This window comes from Protopterus annectens, chromosome 4.part0 (assembly GCF_019279795.1).
Source record: "Protopterus annectens isolate FY-2018-M chromosome 4.part0, PAN1.0, whole genome shotgun sequence".
Lineage (NCBI taxonomy): Eukaryota > Metazoa > Chordata > Ceratodontiformes > Protopteridae > Protopterus > Protopterus annectens.
Window position 1 is genome coordinate 46,635,976 of NC_056733.1, and position 15,556 is coordinate 46,651,531.

General features: G+C 38.6%; 1 protein-coding gene across 1 annotated transcript in view; it reads right to left on the reverse strand.

The window, feature by feature from the left end:
* RNF213 (ring finger protein 213) overlaps positions 1-15,556 on the reverse strand; it is a gene marked incomplete in the record, with an annotated part of 2,890,576 nt that overhangs the window by 986,539 nt on the left and 1,888,481 nt on the right. The window contains 1 exon segment of the mRNA XM_044069632.1: positions 6,756-6,913. Within this exon segment, the coding sequence (XP_043925567.1) occupies positions 6,756-6,913 (158 nt within the window).

Here is a 15,556-nt window from a genome sequence, read left to right on the forward strand (position 1 = left end):
TGCGCCATTCGGTAGGGACAAAGCCTGAGGTAAGGATGTGACTGAACAGGGCACACAGGTGAGGTGCCAGTTCACTTTGTAGTTCATGTAGAACACAGTCAGGGATACTTGTCAGGTCCCACAGAAGCTGTATTCTTGGCCTTGGATAGTGCTGTTTTAACCTGTGCAGCAGTAATACTGGGTGCCTGGCAATCTACTGGTATTGTGATTGGTCCTTTGGTGGGGGAGAGAGGGATCAGGAAATAGAACAAAGACTTTTATTTAGATAAAGAGCAGAAGACAGAAGGGCAGGACAGACCTGAGTAGGCTAACCAAATACAAATTTCCAGATTTTCAGTAAGGAAAGTAGAGGTATGATGGCATACTGGGAGGAAGAACAGAAATGAGAGATGAAAGGAAAAGATGGCAGCATACAGTGGGAAAAGGACAGGAAACTGATTGCCTTTAAGAATAAAGTAGAACAGATAGATGGGCTACCCTCCCAGAGATGACAGGAATCATGGTACCATGTACTCTGATGGAGCTTTTTAACAAATAAATGGCCCGCAAAGAAAGATCTGACAAATGAAAGACAGCAAGGGTTGTTCCCTTACCCAATGGGAGACGTTAAAGGTCTATAAGCCTAACAACAATGTAAGGAATGGTCATAGGGAGATTCTTGTGGGGAATATTGGTTGCTTTCCTAAAAGACACCTATCTCTAAGACAGCAAATAACATGAGATCATGGCCAGGAGGAGCTGTCAAATTGAGCTCCATTCTGTGACCGGGTTATAGATGAGTATAAAAGGTGGCGCCAGTATCAGTGATACACCTGGACTTCAAAAAGGCTTTTGACTAAATCCCTGACAGATGACTGATGCAAGAAACAGAACATTTTGGGACAGGACCACAAATGAGAAATTGGACTGCCACATAGCTGAAAGGTAGGACGCTGGGCATTGTGGTCAGTCAGATGTTAGAAATAAGGAAAGTAAGTAGTGCAGAAATGCATGTGTTAATGCCGATGGTAATATTCTTCAGTGCTCTTGTTTCATAAACAACTGGTGGATAAAGGACAGGACTTGACCAGTTCACTGATAGCACAAAGATGTACACAGCAGTGGAGGATGAGAGTGAGTCTAAGGAAGAATTTGGTTTCAAAGGAAGGATTGGAAATCCTGGACAAGTGGGAAGAAAGGTGGCTGCCGATGTATAGTGCAGACAAACGCAGAGGAATACACAGACTACCATGACCCTAGTGTTTAGAATCAGCAGTGAAATGGAATTAATGCCGAAAACAGGAAAGGTACTTAGAGGTGTGGGTCACACCTGAGCTGGATCACCAGGAGCAGAATGCCAGAGCACTGACAGCAGAGAACAGAACAGCTGTGTGTATCCTTACATGAAAACACTCAAGTAGCAAAGTAAAATAACACATAGGGAAAAGGAACATCAGATACCTGTTAAAAATGTAGAAGAAAGCCATCAGGAAAGCAAATGGGATGAAGGGGAAAGGACATGAACAGACCTACAGTACAGGCCACAATATACCTGATATAGGTGTCTAAGATTGTGTCAGAAAGTTGTAAAGGGATCATTCAACAAGCACATCACATGGCCTAACTACTCCCTGGATCTCTCAAATTATTTTTTCAAAGGAAGGATTTCAGACCTATAAAATGAACCACCACAAAACGGGCTAGACATCAAATCCATAGAAGCATTCAGAAGGGCATGGAAAAGGTGAAGAAGGGTAGGAGTGAAGGCAGATATTGAGGGGAGAGTAATGCACTTGAATGGGAGACAAGATAGGCTTACTGCCTCTTCCTGCCACTAAACAAAAAATATAACAATTTTAATAATGTGCACATCAGCAAAGCATTTGGTCTTCCATACTTCAGTAAGTTTAGTTATAGCCAAATTTCAACTAAACAAAATAAAATATGTGCAGCTTAGCAATGCCACTAAAAGCATGTTAACGGAAGTATTTATGAAATACACTTATTTCAGAATATCTTTAACTATATTACATATATAACTATAATAATATACTATAATCCTACACTTTCTGTTTCACATTTAAACAACTCAATATTATGATATTCTCAACTTTCAAAGTTGCAATCACAAAAATTCATCAAAAAGAAAACAAGCTCTAAGATAGCAGAATTTAATTCCATGTCGAGTGATTACACAAATTTTTCATAAACAGCAACAACATAACTATGAACATAAATGATGCAGACAGAAGAAAATGTATTGTGTACTGAGTCCATCTAAGTACTGCAGTTATACCTCATCCAGCTGTACAAAAAAAAGTTTCCTTTCCCTTGCCCAAATAATTCCTTAACTTACCTGCTGTCCTACACTGTGATTAATACCTCTGGTTGATCTTTGAGAATCTCACCTCCCTCTCTGTGAAACAAAGCTTCCTGAAATTCGGCACCACTCAGTAGTCTTTTGGCCACATGGGCATCACCCGCCCAGGACACAATGACCAGGCAGCTTCACAAAGATCTCGTTCCCTCCCACACCTTCACTTTGAATGCTGAATGCACAGTCCCCAAGAAGGGAAATCAGCATTCAGTATGAAGAATCTTCAGGATTTTCTTGCCCATACAGAGAGAAGAGTATACCAGTCTTGAACCAATGAAATATACAGACAGTAATCAAAAACTTTATATCCAAAAACTAACTATGTACAGAAGTAGGGGGATGGCATGTGGGTGCGACTACTGCGACAGTGAGGAATTCCAACATCCACTACTACTGGTAAGTACAGCCTACAAACTGTACTATGTTCATCATTTTCACTGCTGCAGTAGCCTTTTGGTTATATGGGTCGATTACTAAAGCCTATCTAGTCTGGGATGAGAAAGGATACGGATTCAGGAGATGTGGAGAATTTCCCTTGCAAAGCCAGTTCTGGAGCTAGAAAAGGAATCCAGGCTGTAAAGCTTTGTAAACGTATGCACAGAGGACTAAGTTGCTGCCTTTAAAATGCTTTTAATATCCACCCAGTATGCCACTGTAGATGACAAGGCTCTAGTGGAATGTGACATGATACTGCCTGGAGTTGATTTAACATGATGAGCATAACAAAAGGCAACAGCCAAGGATAACCATATAGAAACAGACTGTTTTGACATGGGTTGTCACTTTTTTGTCCCATCATAAGAAATAAACAGCTGATCAGCTTTTCTAAATGGCTTAGTGCTGTCAAGATAGTACCTGAGCTACCTAAGCACATGCAGAGTATGTAGAATCCTTTATCCGTATAGTTCTGAGGATCTAGAAAATACACAGAGACAGATGGCTTGATTCAAAGTAAAGTCTGAAACAACTTTGGAAATAAATATGTATGATGAGCTGATTCAAAAGGAGACACAGTTCACTTTTCTAGCAGAAAGTTATGATCCCATGAAGGAGCCATCTGTTTTCTAAAAAGTCTAAGATGTAAAACCCCTTAACAAACTGTTTTACCACAAACAGAAAAGAAAGGGGAGGACTCACGGGTAGACATGTTGAAATCGCTACCAGATGTACCTTGATAAAGAAGTAAGACACACCAGAGGAAAATAAATCACAAACATTTCAGAACCAGAGGTACGTAACTCCTGATGGGATCCTGGTGAATTTTTCTTGTCTTCTTTACTACCTGCTGGACATCCTCATGAAAAAGGTGCCCAAGAAGAATCAAAACCGAATCATCCAGGCAGCTAGCTAAAGTTGTTTGAGATTAGGGTGTATCAAACTCTCTGTGACTTGTGTGTCTCTGTATAACAGATAAGTCAGTTTGTTGTTTTCTTGTGACACATTTTACAGATATATGCTCCAGAATTTTGCTGGCCTTCAATTATACCTTTTCACAATGCGTGGCATGACGCACCTTAGGGGTGACTACAACTTCCTGATCCCTTGTGCTGCTTATTCACGTTATTGCTACTTGGTCCTGTCACTTGCCCATCCATTTTGCACAATGTAATAGGTTTCCCTCGCTACTACATTCTTCAGCTGTGACCATCACACATACTTATGTCAGTGTACAGATTAATAACACTCTCTAATCCTACTGCATTATATGGTACAAATGTAACATAACCATAATGGAAGCAAATTCGTAGTGAAACAGCATGAAGAGTAACAGAATGACAAAGGTTATGACAGCATCTCACTGAAGACATTACTGCTAGAAAAGCACAGACACACAGCACTATCCATTGTAATCACAGGTAGGTTCAGATAAACAAGAGAGGTTTCCAGTGAGCAAAGGGAAAACAGGACAAAGAGAAAAGAGATATATATGTATATAGATATATAGACCACAAATGTAACTTGTGTATGTGTGCACTGATATACAGGAGTAACTGCAAAAACTACATTATTGCACCCATTAATGTTTACTTAACTTACCATGTTAAAATGTTTAAGTAATGGCAGCACTGAAAGAAAAAGAAAATGCTGTACCCTATAGAATCGACACTAAAGATAAATATGGTAAAACATGGGTAAAAAATTAAGATATATTATTAAAACTTCAGAGCTCCGTATAACAGGGTTTTGACTCTTGTAAATAGATGCTATTTCAGGGACCTACTAAAAGAAGCTTCCACACCACATTGCCAAATCAGAAAAAGTAACTGATTTTAGAACTAGAACCAGAGAGGCAAATAACTGCTTACCAAATATTTCAGAACAGTTCTTGAACAGCTTGAAATCCCTCTTCAACAAACCTAAGGGACATACTCAAAGCATAGAGAACCCTAAGTTCTTTTAGATAAGCCGGACCCAGACTATGCAGGGTTCAGAATGCATGCAGACGATCTTAGACAGACTCAACAATGACCTGCAGCCAGTAAATAAGCAAGGGAATACTATGACACGATTGGGAACTCCAAATCAGTAATACTGACACTAAATTTTGAACTCCCTGCAGCTGTGTCAAGTTCTTCTCCAAAAGCGAAAGGTATAGGAAATTACAATTGCCTAGGTGAGAAGATTTTACATACACTTCATATTACCTCATGTAATAACGCAAAAATAGAAACCACAAACCAAATTAAACCACTCTAAGTCATAACAGATGACAGCCTCAAAGTTATTCATCACATAGGTTGAGAATGCAGAAGGAAAATACTGACAACCTTCTCTCTTTTTCAAGTGGACAGTGGCATCATGAAAATCTAGCTACTCACCCACCCTGTGGTAAAAGTATTCAAATGCTGTATCTAATGAGGACGTATGCCTTACTAAGAGGAAGAACCAGGGAAAAAAAAATCTCTACGACTCAGGATATCTTCAACTTCAAATATGTGTCTTTTTATGGTGTTCTAAACTATTGTGTTAGCTCTGAACACTGAGGTTATATGAGAGACACTAGAAAATGTCCTCTGATGGCTCCCTACATATGGCAATGAGATACATCTGGACAGAAGGCAAACTTTTTAGTTAAGACCACCAGGGCTTTTATTAATTCTAACAGCTCTATTAAATGTAGCAATACTTAGAAGAAACAAGTGAAGAAGGAGCACTTCAGTCCTTTTAGTCTATACTGGAGTTTCTGCTTGTACCCTTACCGCTCTAAAAGGAGTTAACTACAACAGACCACTAGTTCTTCCTGGTCTGGCTCCTCTACAGTGACTAGAGGCCAGAGAATCACCTGCTGTGAACTCCGTAAGTGCTAAAGAAGAGTCTGAAAAAGGAAACACCAAATCAATTTGATGAGCTCACAAAGTGAAAGCAGGTGCAAGTGACAGTTTCTCACTTCTATGGAAAGCCCCTTAACTCTACTGACAATATAATCACTAGCATCTTAACACTCTCTTTAGCTTAACAAAATAGTCAGTGAAAGTCTTTCTAGTGACTCTCTTGGCAGTCATCTATGCAGTGTTCTTGAACTTCACCAAATCTCAGAAGAGAATCCCCTCTTGCTCCTGATTCAATTGAGTTTTTCAGATGAAGTATGCAATCTCATCTTTTTCCCCCCAAAAAAGATTAAAAGATGATTTGTCTTTCTGTTGAAAATGGGATTTAGCTAACTGTTTCAAGAGTTTTTTCTTTCAAGGAGGATAACCAGAGTTACTGCTGGAAATGTTTATCTAGCCAGTAAATATGAGTCACTATGAAGCCCTAAAAGAACTCTTCAGTTTCTGGATGGTATTTGCAGCCTAAGCAAAGCATACTGGGATATCAGGTTCTTGCTATTTATGCATTTGTGGAATAAAATCTTACATAAGAGATGTATATAAAAAAAAAAAAAAGTTTAGAAGAAAATGAATCTGTTGAGAACAAGAAAAAAGTTGAACTGGTAAGATGAAAAATAATAAATCAACTGCTGAAAAGTGAAGAACATAGATGATCAGATCTTTTGAAAGCTTACACACTGATTCTGTCAACCAGCAGGAAATCAGTGAGGAAAGAAAAAGTCCAACCCTCCTCTCATTCTATTAGACAGCCCTCAAATGCAATTGAAGTAATGAAGCAGAACTAAATTAGCTTTGCTGTCACTCAGTGCTGAACATAAAACAAACGTTCTCAACAACTCCTGATGTATTACTGAGAACTTCTTAATATGGTTTGCTTCCTTTTATATAAATCTATGTTTGCCGATGTCTTAAGTGATAATTCAATAGAGATGTTAAAAAAACAGTGTGCTTTACAAGACTGCTCTGCTGACTGGCAGCTCTAACCAGGTATTACAACTATTATCGGTGTTATGATGCATACTGTGCAGGGGTTTCATTTTCTAAAACATGCCAAATGAAAGTTTACATACCTGTAGCTCCTCTATAGAAGAGATATGCATGGTCATAAGCAGAAAGTCACGGAGGTACCAGTGAAAAAGTTCTCCTTGCTCCTCCTCGGACAGCTGGGCAATGTACTGACCAAGATCTGTGCCTCTGAAAATTTCCACAAACCTTTCTTCACTATATCCTGTAGAAACAGTCACCTGTAACTCAGTATATTTCAACAACAGGCCAGAAAACATTCTTTACTATCAGCCAATACAATAATTAAAAGCCAAGTAATATAGCTTGATTTTCAACACTAATTTAGCACATATTTAGACTCTTGTTCATTCATTTCTTAAGGACTACTGTCTACAATACATTAGCATACTTGACAAATACCGTCTTTATTAAATCATGTTAACTACTTTGTTCATTGCTTCTTCCTGCACCATTTTTATTTTACATATCTGTTGACCAGTTAGGCCCACCAGACAGAGCTGTCCCTTTTCTGGGGTGCCCTGGGAGCACTTTCTGATTAAGTGACTTGCTCAGAGAAAAGAAATATGGAAGGAATCAAATTTTGTACCCTGGTCACAGAAAGCAGCTCATTAACAGTTCATAGCTTTACTCCTCTAGACTGACTGCCATGAACCTTCATGTCAGTTTGTATAAACACACAGTTCTAACTTGTGTATATTCTGACTGCACTAAACTAAAGGCAGCAAACTGCAGTGCTCAGTTCTAGGTAGAAATAAAGGACATTATTTTAAAAAATTTCCGGTGAACTCACATGACAGCAATCAAAAATCCAGAACAACAAAACACTGGAGCAAAAGTATTTTATAAGGAGGTGAGCCCCCAGGAACCCCCATCTCTATTTTGCCTATAAGCTCAAGAGAAGCAACTGACATGAACGTGTTATTTGCTTGACTGGAATATTCAGTTCTTTTAATTGCCCAGTAATCCCCTATTAAATCAGACATCTTAAAAAGGACTGAAAAAAAAAAGCTCTGTTACAGTCACGCAACTGTATATAATGTACACCACTGACTCACAATTAACAAAGTCATCTAGCTACCAGGGCAAGAACAGCCCTCCTCCTTCTCAAAAGACTTACATGCAAATTATGATTACTACTAAAAAAGAAAAGATGAAAACACTAAAGAACTCTGATAATACTCTACCAGTCAGACCCCTTGACACAGCCTGGATGTTGCTCAAAGATACTTTACCATGTTAACCCAGGCAGCCAGAATATCATTACACAAAATTTTAAAGCATGTACTACCTAACAATCCTCTAGGAAATCCCTCAAACACCACCTTTAAAAAACTACCAATGTCATTGCTTCGACACATCAGTGTAGTTCTAACTTCTCTAAATGCATTTTCTAGTCTCACCTTGGTACAACCAGACAAGACTTCATGAGAAATTCTAACTTGTAACCTAATTTTTCTCTCACACTAATAACATACTTTATTATTTGTACTTATTTGACATTTGTAAACTGGGAAAGTTGGAATGGGATAATACCTCATTTTCAGCAGAGGCTTACAGAGAAAAGCTCCACATTGATATAATACAGTTAACTTTTTTATATAGTTTATTTATTTGACATATGCTTTCTTTACCTTATTCTGCTTATCCCTATAACAGTCTTATCCCTAATTTGTTCCATTCCCCTCATCTATTACACTTTTTTTACATTATTGTTCCTCCCATTCCGCCAGCCATTAGCACATCCCAGTGCCCCTACACTTTGTACTATCTAATTAACCCTCCTTATACTCCAATGGACTTATTCTGTCAGGGTTAAGGCCACCGAAGAACTTTGGGTGTCCCAGAACTGCAAGTCATTCATTCCCATGAAAATCTTTTTCCATAATGAAATACCCTCAATCCCTCTCCCCTGTGATCAACAGTGTGTCTAAATGGCAGGCATACAATGGGGACAGTCACATGCTGGCATATCACCCCAACTCCACAGCACATCAGCCAAGGTCCATTCTCTTCACTCCTTAGATAACACCCCCTCTAAATCTCCAGCTGGCATCAGGGATTGTAAGTAGGTAAAGCTTCTACAACTACCTTCTCTCATGAGTTGGGCATGCCCATCCCTTTCTTTCAGCACCTCAGATGCCTGAGCTACTAATCACACACACTACAATCAACTCAAAGGTCAACATTACTCTGTGAAAAACCAAACACTTATTCTTTAACAAACAAATAGCTAAAACAGTGATTGCCTTTCTTTGCCAACTTCAAAATGAAGAAACAGATTTTCAGAATATTTTGCTGAAAAACGTCTGATTAAAGCTTTTATGTTCTGCAGTTATGTGAGACTCCCTCTGGGTAGTGCACTACAGCAAACAGCCAAGGAGTGAAACTGAACAGCAATACCACCAACATTACACTGTCTTACAGAGTGTTAGATTTAAGGCTGTTTATGAACATAATGTCCTCTATATTTTAATTAACTCAAGACCTTGAGGATTTCCAAGATGGCTGCTCTCTAATCAACAGGTTGATTTGAGCTCTCCCAGTGTGAAAAAAGAAGCTATGAAATAATTAACACTGAAACTGCCAATATGGGTAAAAATTGGACACTGGCTAGTAATTCCACTACCTGGATGATAAAGAATAAAATCAACCAGAAAAAGGAGAAGAAAAAAACTATTTTTGAAAAGAATTCCATAGCTCAGTAAAAAGCACATTAAGTTTCACCTTTGATTCTAGAGATGACTTCCAGCAATGTATGGGAAATGAATTCCAACACACACTGAGGAGTTTTAAATAAATGAAACAGTGAATAAATATCAATTCAAACAACAAAAGGCTGTAAAATAGAACATTTAATTAGATATTCACTAGATTGGCTGTGTGCGACAACTCTGAACTATCCCCTCAACGACCCTGTGTTTTTGCCTGGGTTGTATCCCTTTATTTTCACTACTAGGGTGTTCTCCACAGACTACCCTTGGACTCGATCAGGACATTGTCTTCTCCTACCACCCTCTACCACCAGAAAACAAGAGACTATCCCCTCAACGACCCTGTGTTTTTGCCTGGGTTGTATCCCTTTATTTTCACTACTAGGGTGTTCTCCACAGACTACCCTTGGACACGATCAGAACATTGTCTTCTCCTACCACCCTCTACCACCAGAAAACAAGAGATTATCCCCTCAACGACCCTGTGTTTTTGCCTGGGTTGTATCCCTTTATTTTCACTACTAGGGTGTTCTCCACAGACTACCCTTGGACTCTATCAGGACATTGTCTTCTCCTACCACCCTCTACCACCAGAAAACAAGAGAGTATGTCTACCTAGTCATGCTATATTACGTTTTAACTAAATGTTCCTGCTAGACTTTCAGATTGCCACTAGCTAAGCAGCCAGCAGCTACCCCTTCCTCATTCCTTCATTTCCCCTCACAGTCTCCTTGGATGCCTACATAGGTTATCCTCTCTCCCCCTTTTTAGTACAGCTCCATGCCTGGTAGCTCCCTTGTTTGCTTACTGCACTACCACTGTTGCCAACTAGATGTTATCCTTTCCTCATCCCTATTTGGGATATTAGTACTGACTTCTACCTTACACTTTTATTCTCTCCTTCTTACCCTAATCCTTTTCCTCCTTTTACTCTCTGTCTTATCCTCTCCTCCTAGGCTACTTTCTCTTGCCTTGATTCCCCCTTCCTTCCCTGATACTTTTTCCATTCTCCTCTGGTCTACTTTGTGTGCCCCACTCCGCTCCCTACCCTACCCCCATATCCCACCCACCCCCAGGGGTCCTACATTTATCTTTCCACTAGACACACCTCTCACTACTTCTACCCTATCCTATTCAAAGCCTCACACATTGTGTAACATCCTTCATTTAGCCACACCTACTTACCCACTATAACCAGCCCCACCACTATCTCACAAATACTCCTACACCATTACAGCCCCTTCCACTTTACCCCCTACTCCCACAACACACCCCTCTACAACATATCAGGAAACCCTACTTCACGTACAACTATTTTATCATGTCTATAACTATCCTCCAGTCACAACTTAAATTACCTATCACCTTCTTACTATTATTCCTTCTCATCACTACCTACTTCTTAACCTCCTATGAACACTCCATAACTGTTTCTCTCTCACTTCCCTCAAAACATACTAGTACACCTGCAACATCCCTACCTTCAACCTACTTACCTACCTCCTCACAATCCATATATCTACTCGTCAAATACCATAGACTATTACACTGCAAACTACTAAAAACTAAATCAAAGAAATTATTTGACACTTTTCTAAAACACAAAACCAAAAACTATGGTCTACTACTCCATCTACTTCAGGATGGTGACATACACCCCAATCCAGGCCCTCAACCTACAACTACTGAAACACACAGAAACCATATAAAAGCCCTCCTTCCTCCATCAACTACACCCACAAACATATTATCCTTGGCCCATCTAAATATACGCAGTATCTGTAATAAAGTTAGTCAAATACATGCCCTACTAGAAGTACACAACTTTGACATTCTATGCTTATCAGAAACCTGGCTAAAACAGTCTATTATAGACATTGAAATTACCCCACCTGGATATAACATTGTTAGACTTGATCGTACCTCCAAGAAAGGAGGTGGAGTAGCTATCCTATATAAATCTAACCTGAAGCTTACTCTTCTTGACCTTGCTCTTACCCAAAACAATAATGCAGAAATAATCTGCTCTAGAGTTCAAATTAACACTACTAAAGCAATAAACATCATTTGTGCTTACCTGCCCCCAGGAAATAACATCCCCACATTAGAACAACTTCTTGAACAACTCTCCAATAACCTCCCTCAAGAAACACTACTCCTTGGAGACTTTAATATTGATTGGAAATCTTGTAACAATGCTAACCCTACTTCCCATTTAAACTTTTTGGTTTCAAACAACTAATTGATAGTCCCACTAGAATAAATAAAACAAGCAAAAAAGAAACCACCTTAGACTGGGGTTCTTACAAACTCCCCCTCACAAAACTACAAAACTGGTATCCTTCCTGATGACCTTAGCGATCACTCCCTCACATATGTCATTAGAGCTAAAACCCATCAAAACTTACCTACCTCACATAGAACACTATATTCAAAGAAGCAATTTAATCCCGAAAGATTTCAAACAGAACTCTCACAATACAACTGGACCCCTCTAAAACACCTCTCTCTCAACAATGCCGTTGAACATTTCAACTCAGCATTCCTTACAATCTTAAGCCACCATGCCCCAAGTCATACCATTAGAATAAAGACCTAAACAGCACCTTGGCTTACCTCTAATACTAAACAAAAGATCAGGCTTAAAAATAAATCTTGGAAAAATGGCTCCTCTAGAAACCCAACAGACTATCAAACCTTTAGAGAGCTGAGAAACAAAACCAAAAATGCTATTATTTCAGACAAAAAGAACTACTATGTTGAACTTCAGCAATCCACAAAAAAAGAACCAAAAAAGTTCTGGTCTACTATCAATTATCTACTTACCCCAGGCAAAGTAGTAACACCCAACCCACAGAATCTAGACCCTGATAATCCCTCTTTAATAGCCAATAACTTCAATAGCTTCTTTACTACTTCCATACAAACACTAGCAAGCCATTTATCCCCTGATGCTTCCCAACTGATCTTAAGTAACACCAACAAAGTCCTTCCTTCCCTTCAACTTCAACCCATACCCACCTCCTACATACAATCTCTCTTACAAAAACTTAAACCCACTACCCCCTCAGCAGATAAGCTTCCTGCTGAATTCCTTCAAGTAGCAGCAAAAGCTATAGCCTACCCTGTTTTGATCCTAATAAACAGATCCATAAAAGAATGTGATTTTCCAGCAATCTGGAAGATATCACACATCATACCCTTACATAAAGGAGGCAAATCCACTGACCTTTCTAACTTTCGCCCAATAGCACTATTATCTCCACTAGCTAAAATCATGGAAAAATGTATACACAAACAACTACTTAACCATCTCCTTCAAAATAACCTACTAGCAAACACTCAACATGGATTTAGACCCTCACATAGTACTACCACTGCACTACTTTCTTTTACTAATACCATAAACTGTAACCGTAATAATAACAAACTAACTGCTTCTCTTTTCCTAGACCTGTCAAAAGCCTTCGACATGGTCAACCATAAACTTCTTCTACACATACTAAAATCACTTGCCTTGGATTTCTCCTCCTTAACCTGGTTCTCATCCTACCTTGAAAACCGACAACAAGCAGTACTCTGGAAAAATTCTCTATCTGCTCTACTGCCTATCTCCTTAGGAGTACCTCAAGGATCAATATTAGGTCCACTCTTATTCTCTATCTTTATTAATGATCTTCAATCATCTATCCAAAACACTACCTGCATACAATATGCAGATGATTCTACCATCATTTGCACAGCTTCCACCCAATCTGAACTCCAGTCACTCACACAATCTACCTTTTCGAATCGTCGAACAGTGGTTCTCAAAAGATGTCTCCTCCTCAACTCCAAGAAAACAAAACTATTACTATTCTCACCTACCCACAAATCTTCTCAACTAAATTTTACTATTACTGCAGGTGACAATTCTCTAATCTCCCCAGACTCTACTACCAAACTGCTTGGTGTTACTATTGATAATAATCTTAACTATGATTGTCACATCAATAACACTATAAAAGCAGTAAATAAAAAGATAGGTTCACTGTACAGAATCAAACCCTTCCTTACACCAGAAGCACGGACCACCTTAGCTCAATCACATCTTATCTCCACCCTACTGTATGCTTCCTCTATTTACACCAATCTCTAAAAGTAACCTGAAAAAACTAACTACATCCTATCATAATATAGCCCGTTTTGCCACAGCATCCCAGTACAGAACTCACCACTGTCAGAACTTAAAACACTTACACTGGTTAGAACTACCTAACAAGCTTATCTATCAACAACTTTTAATTACACATAACATTCTTTATCAACCAACAAAAACACCCGCTCTCAGTAACCTCCTTACCCCCTACAATAACTTGAAACAGCTGCGATCTGCCGAAAGGCTACAAGTCAACACAACTAGAATTACAAATTCAGCAGGTAACTGTCTATTTTCAAACTCCGTAGGGAAAATATGGAATAACCTCCCCTCACACATTACCTCACTAGACTCCTTTCACCTTTTCAAAAAACAACTTCTATTACATCTGAACAACTTCTGGCTCTGCTCCTGTACCAATCTAGACTAAATGACTTTTCCTTTCTTCAGTCATATCTCCCTATTTAAATATCCCTATCTTTCTCTGCTATCACAAATTACTTAATTACTGTACTGTTCTAAAAAAAAAAAAAGTACAAACAATTTCTTCAACAATTATGTTTATACAGCCTTTCTTAATATATAGTTAGTATTTGTTTTTCATCTATTTTTTTTAGCTGTATTTTTTTACTAGACTAAAATGTATGCATTGTTGCTTAAATGTTTAACCTTGTTTTCAATTGTGGAGCTTTTCTCCCCGGGCCTCCACTGAAAATGGAAATTATCCAGCTGGACTAGCCCGGTCAACAAATGTAAAATAAAAATAAAAATAAAATAAATAAATAAACTAATAAACCTGCAAAATCAGAGGCTGAAATGAAGTAAAGGCTGGCTACATATAAGGCTGCTCAAAAATATTTTTTTTTAAAAAACAGTACAGTTAGAAGACACAGCACACAGAGGAAATCTGAGATTTTGTGCTGTACTACATATTAATTTTATGAAAGTACAAATAATCAATTGGCCAGGGATTCAGCAACAGATTTGTTAACTGAAAGTCACCTCATGTTATGTACACTCCAAACCTGGCCATGAGAAAGCAGCCAAGACCTATATCAATGAAGATGTAATCATATCAGTAGAGAAAGTTGTTTCTGTAAAAAAATGCATCACAAAGGAAAAGTACTAAAAACCCGTGACAAAAGAGTGTTTGTGTAAAGTGATTATTCAGTGTACAAGCAGCAGAAGAGAAGCAAGTTTATCGAACAATCAAGGAATGTTGAGAGGCAGGGATGAGACTAAAGGTGTTGTATCCAGCTGTCTTCAGAATTTTTTTGTTTCCTTAAAGGATCAAATACAGTACATATTTTTTTGATTCAGAAGAGGCTAATGAAATAAAAAGGTTTATCCACCAAAGAGTAAGCCAGAAAGCTGAAGGGGCACTGCTTCTCAAAAACTGGTTGACCAAAACTGGAATTTTGCTGACTTTGCTAAACTTGTGTGTGAACTGTAAAGCATGCACCCCACTTTATATAATTAATGTTTAGAAAGATAGCAAAGGGAATGAAGAAGAAACTGTAATTGAAACAGTTTTGTTCTTATTACTATTTGTATAAAAAGTCGTGATGTACATTGTACCCAGGGTTGCCAGATTTCCTGCCCCCCAGGTAAGGTAAGACCAAAAAAAAAAAAAGGTCTTTCATGGCAAGTGAAGACCAAAAAAAAAGTAGCTCAGTAGCTCTGCACTAAACACGGAGCCAGGTATACAGGACAATAAAAAAAAAAAATACAAACAAAGTGGAGGCTGGCCGGGATTTAAACCGGCAAGGAGGAACTCGGGATCAGGCTGCTGATCTCGGGACAGTCCTGCCCAAATAGGGACGTCTGGCAACCCTGATTGTACCTTATATTGTAAGGAAAGTTTCTCGGGTGTGCATGTAAGCAAGTGTATGTTAAACATGAGCAAGGAAACAAGTACTTAGTTGCAAGATGTGCTTTATACTGTAACACATTAAGAAACGCTAGCCAGAAGCAAGAGAAAGTAATTATAATGTTA